Here is a 22,149-nt window from a genome sequence, read left to right on the forward strand (position 1 = left end):
CCTTCCCTCGCCAACCCCCCTCGCTTCCCCTCTGTGCCCCATCTCTCCCTGAATGATTCTCTATAAGCTATTGAGCCATTAGCTGTGTAGTATGGCTCTCTGTATTTGTGTCTCTGAATTTGTATGTGCCTGTAAATGTGTATGCACACTCTATGCGTGTGTGTGAAAATAGGGGTGTGAAAGCTGTTAGCTAGAGACTTGCGCAGGCGGATATATGGCACAGGCCAGTGGTTTTACAGCTGTGCTTTACTTCCATTAGGTTAGGCACTGTCAGACAGCACCAGGTGCTGCAGGCATAGACATCTACACACATACACACACATAGGCTAATGGGCCTTGTGTGAATGAGATGGGCATTAGTGTATCCGTCTGGAAATGGGGGTATATATAATCCTCAACTATGCCACTGCTTTGGACTGAAATTGATGATGCACAAACTCACGCTACACAAACACCCACAAACGCATACAGTACTGAACAGATGCGGTCAGTCACTATTTGATTTCAAATAAAACACACACACAGATGCACACTGACATACTTTTACTTGACAGCAGACACTTCTTGTGAATTGCCTTGATTCCCTCCCAACCATTTGCAGGTAAATATTTCATACAGTGGGTTCAGCATGAGGACATCAACTTCATTCAGGAGATTAAATACACAAACGCCAACCCACCCACTCATATATCACTTAACGTCCACCTAAACAGCTACAAACATTGATACCAACACCCATATATGTCCATCCATCCATTAGCTATACCACTTATCCTCTTAGGGTCGCAAGGGGGATGCAACCAACTGCAGCTGACACTGGGTGAGAGGGGCGGGGTACACTGGAGAGGTCTCCAGTCTGTCACAGGGCTGACATACAGAGAGAAACAACCATTCATGCTCACATTCACACCTACAGGCAATTTAGAGTCACCAATTAACCTGACATGCATGTTACTGGACTGTGGGAGGAAGCCAGAGTAAGCAGGAGGAAGCACATGCACAGAGAGAACATGCAAACATCACACAGAAAGACCCCAGGTCTGAACCCAGAGACTTCTTGCTGTGACCATTGCACCACCGTGCCACCTGTCCAACATGTACTGAAACCAATCAAAACAAACGCTATAGAATAACACTGCCTGAACGCCGTGTGACACACTTTCTCTGTCCCTTGTTACTAAGGAAAAGAGGACATTTTCTGCAGGAGATATGTGTGAGTGTGTGCGTGTATGTGCCTGTGTGTTACATTTAATGTTCTTACCGGGATGTTAAGTCTGCCAGTATTCAAACAGAATAGTAAAATTTAGGTCCAGCAGGAGTGAAAAATAGAGCTATATGAACAGAGGGCAACAGGAATAACAAAGGAGGAGAGAGAGAAACCAGATGTGACGTGACTGGTTACAACCAGCTGGATAGATGAGCTTATTTTCCTCTTGTCTGACACTTCAAGTCTTGTCTCCTTTAAATGTTGTGCTGTTTTTGCCGGAGGTTAAAAGCTGCACAAACGGAGGAGGCTGACACACTAAAGAGACTCTGTCGGGGAAACAGAGAAACTTTCCGCATATTCTCAGAATGAATCGAAACCAGCTGTAGCACACATTTGGCACCGTACATGTGCTTTATGTTCGTCACTTCGATAAATATTTGAACATCGGTCAATGGCATTTTTATTTACTGAATACCAGCAACAATGCTTCAAAATAATTCAGATGTGACACTTGATACTCTGTCATTATTACTGTAGAGTGGTGTGCACAACATTAAATTTGCTAGTCTAAAACAAAAATGTATTTTTCACGTAGAAGCATAAAATAGTAAAATAGGACGGTAAAGCATTGAGTCAAACAGGTTTTGACTGCTGGCTTTAACTATAATGATTTTTTTTTTAACCTTATTTACTATCTGTTGATTTACTCTCAGATCTTTAAAACAAACAAAACAAATAACACAGGCAATCACAGCTTTACCTGCTCCTGTCTATTTGTGTGTGCACATGATTGTGTGTAGTGTGGGGAGACACTGATGACCTGCATCAAAACAAGAGGTCCATCAGTTTATCGGTTTGGCTAATTTAAGGCTGATTAGAGCTTTCACAAACAATGAGTAAACGATGGATGTAAGTGCCAGTTACAGCTGATTACCCCCTGTGTTGCTGATAATAAACAACAATATTCTTGCAGAAGCTGGCTCTCAGTGCCTCCTAGGTGGCCTTTCCAAGTATAAGTGGAGGTGTTGCCTGGAAAGTGTCAGTGTGTTATGTCCTGCTGACATTGTTGGTAACTGTTAGGCTCTGTAGGTTTCTGCTACAGTTTCTGTGATTTGGTAGCAAAGACAACACTGAGGACATTTTTTAAAAAGCCCGTAGTTTTCCTTACAGTGGGCTCTTCCTCATCTGGCAGAGCCTTTCTCAGCGCAAGTCTTCCCTCTGCGATCATCTTGTTGTTTCTGCGGTGTCAATTTAATAACTCACTCACTATGCTCCTTTAGCATAGCTGGGGCCACAGTTAAACACAGATACTTAATTTAGATGTGTGAAAGCAAAGGGCAAATGTCCAGTAAATCGTACATCTGTGAAGCTCCTAAAGCACTAATTGTTACACTTACATGCAGATTAGGCGAATATATCTGCTTCTGCAGTATGTGACAGTATGTGCATGACCTAAAGTTGAATTCTAATGTGTTCTCGTTCTGGCTGAGTTGGAATAAAAGAAAGAGAAGAAAAGCAAAGAGAATTGAGACTCATGCTTTAAAGTTGTGATGATGCCGGGACTTCAAGACATTTATGTATATATATGTGTCTTTCCTCTGTTAATGCTTCCTCTTCAAAGACGGCAATGGTGTGAGTGTAGGCTACGCATGAGTAAATCTTTGTGTGTGACACTTCAGATGGTATAACTGGATTCATGGAAAGAGTTTTTGCATTTAGACGTAATGTTCTTCAGCTATGATCATTTTCATTCATATGCTCTTAGTGGATGTTTGTCTCTCAGGACATTTTTCCCTTGCAACACAGTGGGTCTGTGAACTCTCCTGAATAAGGGGAAGCAAGAAAAGAAAGGCAGGATAAAGATGGGGGGGCAATGAGAACAAGAAAAAAAATGAATTAATGCTGTTATGATAAAGATCCTAATCAGGATGAGAACAAAATGGGAGAGTGCAGAAGCAGCTGGAAGTTCAAACTTTAATGAGGGCTTTTTGTCATCAATATTACAAGCTTCTTCTTCGTTCTCTCCTCCATTCCCTCACTCTGCCGACATTCCTGTATTTTGTCATCCTTCTCATTTGGCACTCCAAGCTTCTGCAGGACATTTTACTCTGCCTCACTCTCCCCGTGTGTCAAATGCAGCACGCGCATTGGCATCTGCAACTACTCATGTGCGCGCCTCATCCAGGCAAACGTCCAGCAGACGAGAAGCAAAATGTGTGTGGTTACGTATGAAACAAACACTGAAGAAGAGAGGTGTCCATCTGGTCTGATACACTGACCAGTGATGACTTGTCCTGCTGCCAGTCATTCATTTGGAGAGGATCAATCCAATCTATTCTCCAGGGCCTCTAACAACCAACCTTGGACTGTAGACTAGGTAGCAGAATGGCCATTGGACACAAACAATACACTGGTGCATGCAGAAGAAGAGTAATGACAGAAAATAAGCATTCATTTTGAATAAAAGGAGAACACAGGAGAGAAAGAGTGCAGGAAAAGCTAGGATAGAGAACAGAAGAACTGCAAGATGAGGAGAAGGAAAGTGAAAGGAGACTGTAATCTGAGGTGTGCGAATGTGTGATGGCAACGTCCACAGCTGCTGTTGTTGCTAAGAGCCTATTTGGCAAAACAACAACTGGCACCTGCCTGTGGTCAGTCTCTACAGCCAGACAAAACCATGTTTATGTGTGTATGTGGGTGTCTACTTTATAATGCACCGCCACATCTGTTGTATTGTGCATGAGTGTCAGAGATTTGGTGTGTGTGTGTGTGTGTGTGTGTGTATATTCAGGGGCAAAATTGTTAAGAGGCCTGCCACACCTCCTCCAACCCTCTTTCACTCTATCCAGTTCCATCAGAGCTAAGGCATCATAATTATCCCCATTAGTCTTTTCTCTTGGGATAAACATGCAAACACATGCGCGCACGCACACACACACACACACACACAAAACATCTGCACAGCAATTTATTTACTTTTAAGGCCAAACCACACTGCCTACCACACACTTGCGCACACAGACACGCAGAACTGTTAATTTCATCATTTCTGTTGCTTAGTTCTCTATGTGCAGTGGAAGGAGACTGGCAGAGAAATACACACACATACGCACACAAACACGTATACATCTACGGCACGGATGTGATGAATATAAATTGCTCATTGCAAAGGAAATGGATTCTAAACAAAAAGGACTTCTCCCTTCATGCTCGCCTTGTTAGAATCCATCCCTGTTTCATCCCATTCGGAATCCCATATTCCTATTCATCCTCATGATAACATACACACTATCTCAAACACACACACACACACACTCAGATACACAAATTAGAGTCTGTGCGGGTGCATACACTGTGTATTTTGACTGTAGAAAGGTTTCAGTTTATTCATTCCCAGTTGGTGTAAGGCAGTGTGACCAAGTCTATTACACAGAGATGGAGCAGGGTAAAAAAAACTCTATTTCACACAAATCATAGCATGTTCTACATAAAAAATGGGTTTCATGCTTTTTTGGAAAACATCAGTGAAATAGTAGTGTGGCTCACGAGAAGTATTGGGAAGTACGTGTTTAACAAAGCTGGTAGTTTTGAGTTTGTGTCTTAGATGAGTGTAAATGACTGAATGCGTCTGAGTAGACGCATATTGTGCTCTTACCTCTGCGTCTCGGCGCTGTACTGACCCCTGCCCACTTGATTGACGGCACAAAGTCTGAACTGATAGGTCCGGGCAGGCGTGAGCCCGCCCACTGATACCTCAGTCACCGCAGGATCGACCTCTGATAGGTAAACCTTCCATGGAGAGTCTAGACAGAAGACAAAAAGATTAGGGGCTGATAATATCTGGCTGAGGCAGGACAAACAAAGACACTCAGGACCCATGAATCAAAAGTAAAGTGGGGAGGAATAGATAAAAGAAGCAAGGAAGGATGGAGGAAAGGAAGAGGGGTAAGCTGGAGGGAATTAAAAGGAAAGAAGTACCACAGGGTCTAAAAAGATAGAAAATTTAGAGGGAATGGGAAGGATTAATAAAGAAGCACAGATGCTACTGTATATTGTTGCCAGCTTGTTGCCAGCTTATCTTTCTCCTGAAGATACCACGGACAGTTACACCATTATCTTTGGACCAGCCACATGTCTGTGTGTGTAAGAGAGGGGGATAGTGTGTGTGCCATATTAAGTGAGCCCACCGAGTGTATTAGAGCCACTGTCTGACATGAAAATACATTGCATTTATAGTGGCCCATTCTCTCTAAAATACAATAACCCCCCCCCCAACAAGAAACTAATACATAACACACACACACACACACACACACACACACACACACACACACACACACACACACACACACACACACACACACACACACACAGTGGGTAATCAGTGTGCACAAAACTCTCATCCATTCCTCACTGTCTGGGTTCAGTCTTCACTGAAATCGACGTTTAGGCTCTCAGCATTCCTCGCCTTTCTCTTTATCTCTCCCTGTGTTTGTCTCTCGCCACATTTTCTCTTGTCTCTCTCATGATAATACATAATTCTTTCTATTATTTTGGAGTATTTTCATTTTCTACAGAACAGCCGTTGGAATGGCGACAGCAGACAACTTGAAGTCACGTTCATGCTGTCTCCTTAAAAGTTATCAGAATGAAGATTACCTTAAATGTCAAACCACATTAACATTTGACATTTGTCCAACGGTCCAGCTCCTACAGTCATGTGCTAAGTGCTTGGCTCTGCATGTAATGTTCACCACACCATCCATCCCCTTAGCTTACAGCAGGAGTAAGAGCGGCTCTACAGCCATCTCCCTCCAGCCTGTTTCCCCTGTCACTCTATTCCTCAGTTCCTCTCTCATCTTTCTCTCCCTCCCTCCATTTCTCTTTTGACAGAGAGCCAGCCTGCTGTTAAAACATCTGTGGTAGAGAGAGACAGAGAGAGAAAGAGAGAGAGAGAGAGAGGGTAAGAGAGGGTGGGAGGGAAAATAAGAGTTTATTTATAGGGAACCTGGATGTACATTTACGCCGCAACACCATTCTCCATATGTCTGCCTCTTGTAAATGAGTGCGTGTCAGTGCCTAGTAGACAGCGAGTGAACAGCTGTTTGCCGCTCAGGGACTATAAAGAATGCTCGGACACACACACACACACACAGACACACACACACACAAACACACACTCCCATACGTACTGTTCTCAGATAGCTCCAGCAGGTAGTACAGTAGAGGGGAGTTCCCATCAAAGGGGCGTAGCCAGGACAGGAGGACAGAGCGGGAGTCAGAGTCGTTGAGACGGGCAGTCAGGGAGCGAGGAGAATGCGGCAGCTCACTGAACACAACAAAGACAAGAAAACATCACATATACTGTGAAACTATTTTAAAAAAATCTACATCTAGACCAAAGAGAGTATCTCAACGTGTAATTACAGAGTTATGGATTTGTGTCTCATGAACAAGTCTGTGTTTTGCTTTTCTCTTTGATATGTGTGGTAGAATAATGTTGGCTCTGACACCCAGGTTCATTCTTGTGTCTGGTCCAGGATCAGTTCCAGGGGGCGATATCTTCTAAATATGGCTGTGGTATGCATATTTTTATGGTGGTACTGTTTTCCGGTACGTGCGCTGCACCAGTACAAATATATCTCACAACATCTATTAAAAAGAAATTCTCCAGACATTTGGCCATCCCCTGTGGATGTTTGAGCATCCCTGCCATGTTAATAACAAAAAAGCAACACAGATATATTCATGAAAGCAATAAAGAGTGTCCAGACATTTGATTATACCGATTTTAGAGCATCATAACTCTCTTTAAATAACATTTGGCTTGAAGGAAGAGAAGGAGGGGGAGGCAGAGCCGAATGTCCCTCTATGTGAAAGCTATTGGTGCTAGCACAGATGACAGGAGTGAGGATATTTACACAGCACATAAAAGAGCAAAATAAATATATTTACACTGAAAGCATCATGAAAGATATGGTCCCTTGTGCCCAAACCTGCTGTATCTTATATTCATAAGTCCATTCGTTATAACAAAACAATCATGGATGTGTGAATATCCTGTCCAAGGGGTCTGACTGACTGCAGGCTCTAATTAATTTCATCAGATTATGATTCAGAGTTAGAGTTTCAGTTTTCATTTTTGCTTGTGTACATTTGTGTACATTTACATTTCAATATTCAAGTGGGTATCAAGTTAGAAAATGAGGAAAACACAGAGAGAGACAGCAGGAGGAAGAGAGATGAATGAAGAGTAAGACATAATGTTGGAAGGGGAAGGAGAGTAGCACTCACACGATGAAGAAGCAAGGACGGCGGTGAATGAGGCAGAGAGGGAGCAAGGGGAAATGAGAATGATGTTTTCTTTTCTGAGCTGACATGATCGTATTAATTAATGGATGAGCTTAGAGAATGTTAGAGCAACTACCTTCACACAGCCCACACAAAACCCACACACTCACACACACATACGCACAGACGCACACTCACAAACACATGGATGGGTCTTACGGGAGTTGAACCAATAACCTGCTGGTAATTAGTCTGTCTCCTCAGCCGCCAGCGTCTGTTAGCCTCTATGACCCATTGATACTGAGCTAACGAGAATGTCAGTCACACGCATTCGCATTCACATACACATCCACACACACTGTCGTACAGAAATCCCTACGTTCCCCACATGTTTTCGCACAGCCATAAACAGAGATACCCTCCCTCCCTCTGAGTTTGACATGTGTAACCTCTTGTCTTTCTATAATTCAGAAGGATGTGGACTCATGTTCTCTCTCTCTCCTACTCTGCAATTGTATTAATATATCATAAGTGTCTTTTATAAATATATTATACAAGTGCCTATTAATATATAAAAGGTCACTACCTGACAGTGTTCTCTCACCGTGGCTGTAATGGGGATGTGTGGGTTGGAGAGTGGGAAACACGTGAGAAAAATGTGCGTGGCACGTTTCAGTCTGAGCACGTTTCAATCGGAGCCTCAGGAAGGCACGCTTATACCAGACAGAAGTCTGGGATGTGTTCATCCAAAAACACCGGAATGATTTCATGCACACAAACATACACTTGAAGACTAATGCAGCTTTGGTTTCACAGGATGGGGAGTGTACTGCATGTACAGGGTACCTGGTAGCAGATATGACCTTACACTACTATTACTACCGTCTAATAATAACTCACACTAATTAGCAACATTCTCACACCTTACAGGTTTAATGGTATTAACACGTATGTGGTTTAGAGTGTCTGTCCCTCTGACTGAACATGGTTATTGTTGGAAACAAGCAATTATTTCATCAAGCAACACTGAAATAAGATGGCACTAAAACTTTCTTTGTGTTTGGAAATGTGCCAAACTACCTATCTTCTGTTTTCCTAAATTATGTTCCGTATAGTCAATCATTTTTTCTATTTTTTTCTGTGCTCGACCCCAGAGCATCTTCCCTGCCAATCATATCTGCAATTTGAATCACCCAGATTGCTCAGAATGGACTGACTGTCTTCCCACTTAATTGCTGCGCAAAAAGTCAGTTGTTGCTGGGTCTAATCACGAGAAAGAAAACAATTCGCACTTTGTTTATGTTGATGAATTCCTGTTCTGTGATTCACTATTTTCTTGTATAAGTATCATTTAAATACTGTGAAAATCTAAGACAAGAAATTTTTCTGAAAAAAAATATAAGGTAACATAAAATGTTCTGTAAAGTAGAACAAGCTCCACAAAGTGCTTCATAACTTAAAAAAGATAAACAAATATTTTTTCTTCTTACTGACTGAGTGTTGGATGAGAAGAAGGATACCACTTGTAAAACATATGTTTGTCTTAACCATACAGTTACAGCCAGTGGCTGGTGAGCTTAGTTTAGCATAAAAGATAGAAACGAGGAAAGTTAGCCTGGCTCTGAGAGCCAGTTAGACTGTTTGACCTGTAAAGCTAATTAACATATCTCATTTATTTAATGTGTACAGAAACTACAAAAGTAAAAAAGTAAAAAAAATTGTGTTGTGCTTTTTAGAGGATTCGGTGCCAGAGTGAAACAACAAATTGCAGCAGCTGACATGTTCAAAACAGCTTGCATGATTCGTTGAACTCACATGACTTCGAGACGTGATGAGCGGGAATCGTTGCCAGCCTGTGATGTCACAGTGCAGGTGTAATCCCCGATGTCACCTGACCACGTCTGGCCAATAGTGAGAGAGCCCTGGCGCACAGAAACACGGCCCCCACTGGTTGGAAGGACGAGCACACCACCACGATCCCACTTGAAGCTGCAACAGAGATGTATACATGTACTCTACACTGTAAGGACTTATAGCACATGTAAAATCATTACATCATGTCTGCATGTAATCAACACAAAAACTGACAAGCAGGTACCTGATGTTGACTCTGGGGTCATGTGTAGCGTTACAGTCCAGAACAGCAGTTGTTCCTTTGATAACACGCTTGTCTGCTGGAGGCACGGAAATGACTGTTCGACCTGCAAAACACCAAAGACACAAGAGACAGCAAGTTAAAGAGAGAAAAACAGAGAGAGAAGGTGAGGAGGATCAGTGACACCGATGGGATAAATTTACAGGCTGAAACGTGACACAGTCTTATTTAAAATGTGTGCATTTCAGTGTATGCTGCCCCACTATTATTCATCAGCATTTAATCTGAGGATGCCAGGATATATAAAAATCTGCCAATCAGTAAGTTTACCAGCTAATCAATCATCCTCTTACTTGGCCAATCAGATGATTATTTCACCACTGCACCAGGCCGCTGCATCAATAACCAATCACACTGCTGCTCACTAGCCTGAGCTAATGCGATTGGACAGCTACAGATAAATTAGTGGTCCATGACTGTTTAGTAAATGTATATTGAGCAGTTTAATGTATTTTTGTTTGTCAGAATAGCGTGCACGCATGTGTGTCTTACTCCAGACGGTGAGCGTAGCAGTGGCATTGATGGCTCCCTCTGAGTTGGAGGCGATGCAGGTGTATTCTCCTGAATCCTGGAAGCTGACTGGCTGAATCTGCAACCCACCTGACTGCAACAGCGTGAACCTGGGAATCTGGACAGAGCCGCTGGCCAACACCTGCAATCCTACAGAGAGAGAGAGAGAAAATAATAAAACAGCATTGAGATGAAGCAAAGTAATTAAGTCATTAAGCTCATTTTTAATTACAACCACATTATGTCAGTGTGTGTGGGTGTGTAATACAGGGAGTGCGTGTGTGTGTGCGTGTGTGTGTTCTGCTACCTTTCCTCCAGGTGATGGAAGGTTTTGGAGCGCCGCTCGTCTGGCAGGTAAACAAGGCTGTGTTGCCATCAGTTACTGTTTGGTCAGATGGGGGGAGTGTAAATGTGGGGGCCACACCTGAAACACAGAGCGAGAGCATGAGAGGAAAAGAAGGCAGAGAAGCAGCTGCTAAGAGGAGAATTGTGGGAAAAGAGCGGAGCAAGAGCGAAGCTTAATGTCAAAAAGAAAACAGACGAATGGAAACAGAAAGGATGACAGTGTTAATCTAAACACGAATGCTTCCTCTGTGATCAACGGAGGCTTTATTCATTACCTGGTGTTACGTGTGTGCGCATAAATGTGGAAGGCAGTGGTGGGGAAGCTCCATGGAGACTTTTAATTATAATCAAATGCTCACTAAACAGAACGTAACTCTACAGAGACAAATATAACCGTGCAGGCGGATTTTTTGCAGCTGACACAGGCTGCAAACCATCAAGTCAAGGCAGAACATTTAACTGACATGGACTTTCACTTGAATTCAAAAAGCAAAATGATATTTTGGGTTGAGCTGTGATTGGCTGGTTTTTTTCAGTACAGGGAAAAACTTAGGACGTGGTTCAATTTTTCAGCTGCAGCACGACTCAAACTCATTTTGCAGGACACAGCAGCACAGTAGGCTGTTGATTTTCAAATGAAAGTTAATGAATGCTGACACGTTGACATGATCTGCAGTGCATATCGGCAGCAAATCTCTGCATGGACTTGTATAGTAGGAAAATAAAGTGGGATGGGAAGAACAATAGAGCTGAAATAACTTATTGATTAAGCAGTTAGTGAACTCACAGAAAAATATTCAGCAGCTACTTTGGTCATTTGTTAATTGTTCAAACTGATTTTCAAGAAAAATACCAACAATTCACTAGTTCTAGCTCAACTAAGGATTTATTTGATAGGAAACTGGATATTTTTAGGTTATAATGTGCTAGTTGGGGAAAACGATTCAATGATGTCACCTTGGCCTTTAGGGAACTACAACAGGCATTTCTTACTATATTCTGACATTTTAGAGACTAAATGACCAACCCAGTAATTGAATAAATAATCTGGAGACTTACTGATGATGATAACAATTAATAGTTACCACCTCAATGAAGAATTACAGCATATATGTGCTAAAATAAAGAACATGACAGACAAATAAGGAAGATAAATATTAACAAGGGGAATAAAGGAGTAGAAGAGTAAATTCAGATAAATGAGAAGGTTAAGAGGTAAGATAACAGTGGGATGAAGAGAGGGAGAAATCAGCTAAAATAAGCAGACATTTAAGGGCACAAGCAATGCTACTGTATGTGTGTATATGCAAGAGATGTGTGATTGAGTGTGTGTCAGACAAACTCACTGGACACAAGGAGCTGTGTGTGCGCTTGGGTCTCTCCAGCAGCACTGCGAGCAAAACACTGGAATATTCCTCCGTCTCCTGGCTGCACCCTGCGCACCGTCAGCCCGGTTGCTGTGGTGACCTTGTAGCGAGGGTTGGCCAATTTGGAAAGAGGCACTGTGTCCTTATACCACTCTATCCTGGGCTGGGGCACGCCTACACATGTGCACATACACGAAAAAACGAGCACACAGAGGGAGAAAATTTTCAATTTCTTTAACAACAAGCCAGCTGACCTCACTGCTGAGCAAATTGTTCCAACTCCCACTAAAACAGCGTTACACACTCTTCGCCAATCTTTCTTCACCGTTATCCACTCTCTCCCTATAAATATGCATGCCGGCATAATAACTGCTAATAATATATTGATTGGAGGGTGTGGGTGGTAGGGTAAGGGTGGCAGAAGGAGCCACAAACATTTTGAATAAAAGATGTGGGAAAGTGCAGCACACCGAATATCTACAGTATCAGCACCCACCTGTCTGACGGACATGCCAGATATGACAGGCAAGGGGCTCATGCAATTACTCTGTCTCAACCCTCCATACTGTTGTGTATGTGTGTGTGTGTGTGTGTGTGTGCGTGTGTGTGAGTGGGTGTTTGAGGAAGGGAGAGATGAATTCCACACTTTTTCCTCAATCTGTTGGTGTCAAGCTTTCACAGACATGCGTGAAGTATTTTTCACCCCCTCCTTGTCTCCCTCACTCTGTCGCTCTGCTCTCTATCTGTCTTTCCTCCTGCCCTCGTTCCTCCTCCCAGCCTCCATCCCTCTCTCCATACCCTCAGGCCTCTGCTATTTAATTACACTGCCACTGTATCAGATTACTGAGGAGGGACATAAACTCGCTCAGTGCGTGTGAGAGAGGGAGTATTTTTCAGTTTTTACTGTTGTGTCCACCCCTGCTCAAAAAAGGGTTTTCATGTAATCCATTTAAAAACAAGAGTTGTGAACAAGAGCAATTTTCAGGCTTCGTCTCAGCATGTTAATCTGCTCACGCTTCCAAAAGTATACTGTTACTGTACAAGACGCCTTCAAACTAACTCATACGTACACTGAATGACGTCAAACCTCAGCATAATGTGATTTGGACAGAGTCACCTTGACACACCCTGAGCAACAGACACATGTGCAAAGAGCCGGACGAGCGCCTATGAAGTGTCTCTTGCATTTGTTGCACAGACACAGCATTAAGATATGAACTTGTCATTTTAGTGTTCACCACAATCAGTTCTATGACCTATGTGGATGCAAACACCAGCAGAGTATGGGCATCGTTATTCTTCAAAATAAGTTGTTGACAGATTGTCGAACGGCATCTGTAACATCATTTAACACTTTCATCGATACGCCAACGTTTCCGCCTCATCAAAGCATTAAACCTTTTTTTTGTGCAACATTCAGACTCACTAATGTTTTTTATGCGCCATTTTAAAAATGCTAATTAAAACAAGTGGATGGAAACAAACCCTCTCTGACAACAGGTTTTTAGCCCCACCTTTCAGTGTAGGGTAACCTAGTTAATTTTAAGCATACCGAGATCTTAAGTCTTATGCATATGCTTACACACACACACAAACACACACACACACACACACACACACACACACACACAAACACACACACACAGTGTACCTGTGGCGAGGCAGGGTATATCTACATTCCTGTCAAGGTCAGCAAAGATCTTCCTCTTAGGCTGAGCAGTCAGAGAGGGCGGTTCTGCAGGGAAAAAAATGTTCAAATGTGTTTACACAAAATGTAAAGCATTAAAATATACAATACAATCTGTATCAATATATGTATAAAATACAACAAACACTGATATTCCATTTCCACAGTCTGAAACTTTGAACTGCTAATAATATGGCCTCAGAAAAGGCTTAGTTCAATCATTAAATATCTGAAAAAAAATCTTTAAAGAGGAACTGGGAGTTTGAGCTCTCCAAATATTTATTCTTTAGCACAGAAGAGTTAACTCGGCACTGCAGAATAAAAATGGGTCCTCCCCTTGGCCCTGAGTATCTTGAGTGTCACTGCAAGGCAGGTTTTCTGTCTCTGTGCCCTGTGAAATGACTTCCACACAGTCACAGAATAAGACATTCTCTCCTAGTTTCCCAGGGGAAACAAACCCCTTTTTAAGTACTCCATTTCACTGCCAATAACTGCTCCTTCTAAACATCTTCACCACTGTCTCTCTAAATGCTGACAGCAGCTCTGAGAAAAAGCTTCCCTCAATTTGAATGTGAATATATGCCTTTTGCTCCATTACTGTAATGCTACATGTTATAAAAAAACATTACCTGCTCCTGCATACACTCCATTTCTACACAACATTTGTTAATATTTAGCGAGAGGTATTGACACAGCAAACCCCAGAGAGGGGGAGAGAGAGACAGACTGTCTAATTCATTTTCAGTCTGGCATCTCTGGAAAAGTGGCTCCGCACAGCAGTGGCACCTGTTCACTGAAAAATGACTTTGAGGAAAATGAAATGTCCAGTGTATGAACTAAATAATGAATGTGCATACTGGTCTCCACAAAGATATAATTCTGATGGAACAAAGAGGAGGAATTGTTTTACTGTACTGCTGTACTTTTTTTTTTTCTGAGGCTCCATGCTTGCACAGTAGTAACATACAATAATAATGTTTTTGACACAATGCTGTCATTTTAGTGCGAAAGAAAAAGAGAGGATAACATTTCTTTCCTCCAGTGTTATTTCTCTCAGTTTCTCCTTCAATCTGCCAGACAGTGGATGGGTAAACTGATGTGGCAATAAGAAAAGACAAACAAGCTGTATGTGTGCGTGTGTGTGTGTGTGTATGTGTGTGTGAGGACATCTACACTCCAACATTTATTCTATTTGTCTACACTAACTTTAAAGTCTTTTACTACTTCTTGGTAACTTTTAAACCCACACGTATGCGCATCGCCAATCTTTATTGTTCACAGTTGAATTCTACACAATTTTTTTTGACAAGAGAAAGAAGGGAGCGTGCAGTGAGGGGAGAGCAGGAAAAACAAGAGATGAATAACAGCCATGTGGCGTGACACCGATAACACAGATGCGTTAATCCCCTTCAGTCAGGTGAGTGTAAGGGCCCAGACTCACAAATACAACAAAACACATTTTGGAGTATTTGGGTGGCTGGATTTAGAGGTCTGACTTTTAGTGGATTCCCTGCCGTCTGCCTGCAAAACAAAGATGGAGAACAACAACAGATATATCGTTGTTTGCAACGGTAGACGTCTGTACAGCGCATAGCACCAGCATGCAGTGTCATACATATTCCGATTAGTGGATCGGGGCAGAAAAGAAATGAAATTGAATAATGAATACCTTTGAGGCTGTCTCCTTCTTTCACACAGACACATACACTATTCTGTTTAGGAATCCCTTTCACTGCATCAAGGTCTGTTGAGCCCATAGCAGAAAGAGGATCAGTACCAATGTATTTGTGTCAACCTCTCTGATACATATGAATATATGCAGGCTTTGCCCCTGCCAGGCAGGTCTTAACAGTCCTGTTGGCCTAATGAAGGAAGATAAAGTAGAGAGAAGGGAGGACAAAGAGAAGAGGGTGCAAAAATTGGTGCTAGATAGTGAGGGGGCACAGGAGGAGAATGAGTGGGGTATAAATATTCAGGCGCGCCTTTTCAAAGTAGTGAGTATTCTGGAGGCGTGGGTAGTTTGCGTTCTCTGCATTAGGTGCCACCTCGCTCCGACAATCACAGCAGATCAAAAAGACGCTGACGAACTGGGTGAGAAAAGTTTCGCTTCATCAATCACACGCTCCCTGCCCGCGTGTATATTGTTTTCTATTTACGCACACATATCAAGGACAAGAGAGGACTGTGACGACAGCGCTCCTGTTTGAGTGTTTTCAGTGTTCTTTTATTGATTGGCGACTCCAGGGAACAAAACTGATTTAGCTGCTGGGCAAACAGGCATGTGTCTGTGGTGCAGTTTTGTGATTACGTGTGAACGCTGAGTACACGCACGCCTGTATCTGTAATCACACATGGATGAACCGGTGTGTACAAGAATGCGACAGCTGTTTGTGACTACAATGGACAGGCTATTGGCGGGTGTGGACACCAGATTCAGCTCGAGTGGCCCTGTGGTTGACAGTCACTGCCTGGGGTTTTCGCAGTCACGCTTCCAGGAGAAAAGTAAGAATAAATGGAGGAATAAACAGAATGAAACAGTGCCTGAAGCAAAAAAACAAGAGAAGATGGGAGCGAGGTTAAAACAGGAATTAGTGGCACATGTTGAGGCCATTAGTCTTGATGGGTCAGGCCTACCCAGGATAATCATGGATAATCATGTTGGGCAGTGTGTGTGTGTGTGTGTGTGTGTTTGCGAATGAGCAACTGCCTTTTTTCTTACCCATTACAGTGAGGTGTGCCCTTGCCTCCACAGGTTTAGCAGTGCTGTTACTAAGCAACGCTTCACAAACATATAACCCGGTGTCAGCAGAGGTGGGGGCAGGAATAATGAGCCGACGCCCACTGGCCAGCCGACGCCCATCACGTTTCCATGACACCGTGAGGCTGTCAACCGGTCTGAGAGGAAAGAAGAGAAAAAGAAGAGAAGAGAAGAGAAAAGAAGGAATAGCGAAAATATGGAGAATCAGAGAAAAAGCAAAAGAGTGACAGAAGGCAATTACAACATATTAAATCCATCAGTTTACGTGTCAATGAGGCAGGAAATGAATGATGACAGTCTGTATATCAGAGCAGTCAGCTCCACTCAGCATGAAGGAGCTTCAGTCAGTTAGTCTGGATGTTAGGGAAAGGGAACGGTTTTTCATGTAAAATGAAATTTTGTTTTGAATAAACAACATCAAAACGCCATTCTTTTGCGTGTATGCATGTGTGTATTTGAATAAGACAGCATTAATACAGCATTACTTCCATTCAAGGAAGTGCAGCTCAAATTTTTTTTAGTGCCTTTTCATGCAACAGTTCAATTCTTACAAGCAATCTGCATTAAAATTTACCACTGATTTACTAGTAAAACAGCTAATTATGTAATCAGCAGCTGGAGCTGGCATCCAGATGTATTTGCTTAGAACAGCTTAAAAGTCATAGTTCAGTTACGGGATTTGTCTAGAAACAGTAAACTATGAATATAAAACAAAATCTTGAGATGCAGATATAAAGGCTCATGAATAAAATAACATTACAAAATATTTTAAAACATTGATAAGGTTACAATGAAATATGTATAAAAATGAATCAGGTGTCTATTACTTATATTATTATAACAACAACTAGGTTTAGTTTAGAAAGGTTTGTAAATCCAAGAAACAACCACAGACATTAAACAGATGGAATGACAAAAAAATTGAGAAATACAAGCCACCGTCACAGCGAAGTGATATCTCCAAAATACATTAGCTGAGAGATCACTGTTTTGATCTATTATCATTGCATTCTTTCGATTTCTAAGAAGTTCTTTGATTATTATTATTATCATAGCAATTGTTTTGTTGATGACATTAGATGGAAATTTAAACGGACTGTCATATTATTCAGAGATATGGAGGAGGTGAACGGGATATTTGAGTGTATAATAAGTGAAGAAGTAGAAAAAAAACTTTTTAGTTAGAAGTTTTTATTTAGAAGTCTTGCTTTCAGTGACATAATTTTTCTACTGCTAAATACTGTAAGCTGTTTTGGATGTAAATCAGGTGAATGTAGTATAAAAAAAAAAAAAAGACACTAACAAATATGTGTAAGAAGCCATATAATGCTAAAGTTCTTCAAAGTATGCAACTTAGATGTATATGCAAAAAAATCCATTTAATGTGCAGCCCACCTGTAAATAATATAATTTCAGACAAAAAAAAATCTGTTTTGCCTTTTTGAGAGTATGCTGCTTTCTCGTTCAGATGATACACCTCGAGGTAAAGACAAAGTTAGATGGAAAATTAATTAAATTTACTGCTAGGCTGATGTGTCAGAATTTTAATATGCTTACTCAGTGAGTCCTGTCCACAACAAAAAAATAAATAAATAAAAAATTGAAAATTTACCCAAAGACTGAAAAGCAGATTTTACAGCCCTTAATATTAGGCCTACTGGCACTGCTTGTTTTCAGTCAAATTCCTAATTATTTTAGTATTCTGCCAGAGGTGAACTGGTGCATATGACCAGTTAACGGTTAATGGATTTGGGTAGCAGATGCCTTTAGACTGGAGCACTGCATTTGATTTCACTGATCAGGCTCTTCTTTCTCCCAAACTTCAATGGTACAGTTTGTCTCTTTCCGCTGTTTCCCCGGTACAGATTTATCTCTCTGGAGTGAGTATCTTTCAGTGGCTGCTTCTCTGATATCAGAAATAGTCCCTGTGGAAAAGGATTGTTCCCGGCAGAAGAAATACAGGAGACTCTGTGCTGATTTGTCTGCTCTTATAATACCAGTGTAGCAGGTTACAAAGACCAAATTACTTGGCGTTAAATGAAAAAAAAAAAAAAAAAGTCTAGTCTGACCACACTTCTTATTATTTGCATGATGGAAATAACAGCAGGAAACATATCCTGCTGTTGCTAGGAAATGTTTTTTTTTTTTTACACCTCAGTATGTTTTGCTTCTCTTTTATGAGTAATATGGTTTAGTCACTTGTTTTTTGTTTTGTTGTTTTTTTTGTATTTTTTTTTATACTTTGAGTGCTACCCAGTGGTCAAGTGCTGGTCAAGTGCTGCATTTAAAGAGACTTCAGCTCTCACTGAACAAAGCAGTCAGACTAACCCAGACTAAATAACATAATCCAACAAAAACCTTGCACAAACATTCCACAGTGAAACTCAATTCGGCACGGTGAACAAGAAGAGTGCAGGATATCGCTTAGTAAGTCCAGACAACTCAGAGTAGTTACCATCCTGGCTGGCAGTGCTTTTATCTGTTCGCAGCATACTGCAAAGCAACTGTAGCTTCAGAATCAGTGACTTCACTGTGTGAAATGCGTGAAGAAAACATGAGCAAGTACTGCAGAAGACACATATAGCATTGCTGTACTGCCAACACTATGACTAATACCTAGAAATAACACTGAAAATTGGTGTTCATTTAGTCTATCCACACTGTGCTCAAAACAAACACGGCATTGTTTTACATGAAGTACACATTAGTCAGAGATCAGTTGCTTTTTTAGCCATATGGGGCACAGAGGGAGGTTGGACAGTGTGTATCTCAGGGATGAGTGGAAACTGATTACAACCCAGTTTCTGGCAACTGTAGAACTGAAGCAGAACTTGCTGTTGCTCTGAAAAACATCTGTTGAGTCAGACTAGACTGCACCCCTGTGTGTGTGTGTGTGTGTTTGTGTGTGTGTGTGTGTGTGTGTGTGTGTGTGTGTGTGTGTGTGTGTGTGTGTGTGTTTGCTAACAGTACTTGGCATGGGCCAGTGTAAATTTGTGGGTGTGTTTAGATTCTCTGCTGATGTCAGATGGGACTTTGATCCAACTTCTGTTTAAGTTAACTTGGTACTGGTGTGTGTGTGTGTGTGTGTGTGTGTGTGTGTGTGTGTGCGTGTGCGCGCGCATGCATTTGTGTGTGTCAGTGTGTCTATACACTAATACTGGGGGAAGAGATGTGCTGAGCTATGGGTTTACGTGGTGTCCTCTAATTGCCCTGGAAGAAAACAGCGCAGTCTAGCAAGAAAGGAATTGTTTGTGTGTGTGTATGCGTGCGTAAGTGTGTGCGTGCATGTACATGAAAGAAACGTACCTGGCATTAGCGATGCACTCCAGTGTAGCCTCGCCCCCTGCCACCACTGTTGTGTCTTTAGGTCCAATCACAATCGCTGGAGCCACAAGCTCTGACTCAGGATCTGTGACGGAGAGACGACACATGAGAGGCAGTTTAGCTCATGAATCACACTTTGCGCGCACACAGCAACACAATGTGAAACACTGATCACAATAGTTGCTCACACGCAGTCTCTCACTTCAACTCACCATGATACTTTTTTTAACAGACACAACCACATGCACCATCAGCGTCCACTGTTAAACACAGCCACACTCCACACATTTAGCCTGATGTTAACCCCAAACTGTTGGTTCTTGTCCGTGAATTTTACAACTGAGCCAAGTTTTAAACAATCTGGCTGCTGGATGATGGGTTGGATTTCTGCCATGTTAGAAATGTTGGTCAGATGTCTTGAAGTCTGAGCAGTTCCAAGATCCGATTTCTAAAAAGGACTATTGTCCAAAGATCTGATATAAACTGCAGTGAGCTTGTTTTCATATTACTGGAGTAACATTTTACATGTTGTGGCTGAAACTGTAGACCTGAATGAGGCTGTGCTGCGATGCAAATGAAGTGAACTTCACAGTAAAATAGACGGACCAAATCACCTGCATCCTCCAGCCACCTGTGGGTCAAAACTCTTCTTTTTTTGTCTTTCTGTTCAACATAGACTTGTACTAAGTAAGAATACTTTCTCCCTTTTGCCAAACTTTTTGTCTTGATAAAAACTATATTCATCAAGACAGAACAGATCGGATCTGTGCTCATGTTCAGTGTGATCAAATTGTACAGTTTGACAGTTGAAGCTTTTTGGGTTTGTAAAAAGAATAATAAAAAAAACTCGAGTGAGAGTTAAAGCATCATACAATATTAATACAAGCGTTTGCCTGGCTTGACACATACAAACATGCTCAATGAAAATTTCAGGGTTTCGGGAAGGCAAATTTAAGACTTCTTAAGACCTTTTTAATACGACACACAATGCAATTTAATACCTGTTTCACTGTCATAACAACCAACATATGAAAGTGTGAAAACCAGTCGGGACAATATGGCCTAGAATTATTTATTATTATTATATCACATTTTTTTCAGCCCTTCTCAGCAGTATACAATAATACTTCCTAAGTATAAAATTAATTTAATGAATGTGACCTGGACCCAGATCAGCAGTGTACAATAGATAGAAGGATTAACCAATTAAAAATAATTCATTCATGGAAGTTTTTGCTAATATCAACACCTGGCAGTTGTAAGAAAATGACTCTCTTAGCTACTGTGGGGAGCTGACAGCATTTCCAAAGGTCCGATTGTGCTCATTCAAACTCTGACTGAAGAAAACCTCCTGCAGCACAAATCTCTGTTGCCACAATCCCACTGTTATTTTGTGGGTGTGTAATGTCTGCCGACAGTCAAGAGAAAATATTTAAGACTTTTGTAAATGAAATGCAAGACCTTTTAATACCTGCCAGTGCCTTTTATTGAAACTGAATTTAATACCTTCTGAGATTTTTTGAGAGATACCTGGAAATATACATAAGTCACAATGATATTTTAATGCATGTAAGGAGACTGGTAAATGTGGAGGATAAGTATAGAATATGACAGAATGATGTATGATGTATACATATGACGGATGTAAGAGAGGAACAGTCAGTGACTGACAGTGTATAAGAGAGAATGACAATATATGTGAGTGAGAGCAGAAGTTTGTGTGTCAGAGTCTGACTGAAACGGAGGAGGGCATGAATGAAACGCTATAATTCTCTCTAATATCTCTACACTGCTACTGTCTCTTATCTCAGACATATTTTCAATCTTACACACACACACAAACCATAATTCTCTCTTATAAACAATATCACTCTTTGTCAAACACACTGTTCTGTCTGAAATACACTTCCAAACAGTATGATGGTGCGTGTGAGTTTCAATAATAGTGCTTAGGAAAGAGTACAGTGGTGTGAGTATGTGAAGAATGATTTATGGCCTTAAAGGTGTGTGGGAGAGTATGGTGGTGTATGTCCAAGATTATGATTGTGTGCTTGAGTATGATTTATAGCATGAATGGCCTCTCATAAGAAAAGGACACACTTGTACTGTTATCAGTTTGAAAAAATAAGTATAGGGACAAAAACAGTAGAATAGGTCTGTTTAGAAATGTTTTACGGAATGTGTGGAGCCTAAATATCGTTGTTATGAGCGTGCGCATGTGCATGAACATTATCAGGTTTCTCATGGATATGGATACCGTATAACCGATGAATATGTAGATTTCCAATAAGGGAGGAGCAGGCAGTACAAATTAACAGGCTAGCTCTGATAGCGGTTGGAGGAAAGGGGGGGTTGTGAAGGGAAGGCAGGGGGAGGCAAGGAGCAGCTTTGATCTCCCCTTTGAAGGGAAGGAGGAAAAGGTGGTAATTGACTCTGCTCTTTATTCCTCTTTCTCTTTCTCTCTATCTTCTCCTTTTTTTAATCAGAGAGAAAAAGCTGGAGAGT

At 41.5% G+C, this 22,149-nt stretch overlaps 1 protein-coding gene across 1 annotated transcript in view; it reads right to left on the minus strand.

Annotated features, from left to right (window-relative positions):
• The window catches only part of LOC121181105 (protein sidekick-1-like), a 212,333-nt gene that overhangs the window by 61,989 nt on the left and 128,195 nt on the right, over positions 1 to 22,149 (minus strand). The window contains exons 6-15 of the mRNA XM_041036906.1: positions 19,627 to 19,729; positions 16,282 to 16,457; positions 13,527 to 13,610; positions 11,855 to 12,049; positions 10,471 to 10,587; positions 10,146 to 10,313; positions 9,597 to 9,699; positions 9,314 to 9,487; positions 6,400 to 6,536; positions 4,863 to 5,010 (exon numbers count right to left, since the gene is read on the minus strand). Coding sequence (XP_040892840.1) covers positions 4,863 to 5,010; positions 6,400 to 6,536; positions 9,314 to 9,487; positions 9,597 to 9,699; positions 10,146 to 10,313; positions 10,471 to 10,587; positions 11,855 to 12,049; positions 13,527 to 13,610; positions 16,282 to 16,457; positions 19,627 to 19,729 — 1,405 coding nt within the window. The remainder of the gene's footprint in view (positions 1 to 4,862; positions 5,011 to 6,399; positions 6,537 to 9,313; positions 9,488 to 9,596; positions 9,700 to 10,145; positions 10,314 to 10,470; positions 10,588 to 11,854; positions 12,050 to 13,526; positions 13,611 to 16,281; positions 16,458 to 19,626; positions 19,730 to 22,149) is intronic.

This window comes from Toxotes jaculatrix, chromosome 4 (genome assembly GCF_017976425.1).
Source record: "Toxotes jaculatrix isolate fToxJac2 chromosome 4, fToxJac2.pri, whole genome shotgun sequence".
In the NCBI taxonomy this organism is placed as follows: Eukaryota; Metazoa; Chordata; class Actinopteri; family Toxotidae; genus Toxotes; species Toxotes jaculatrix.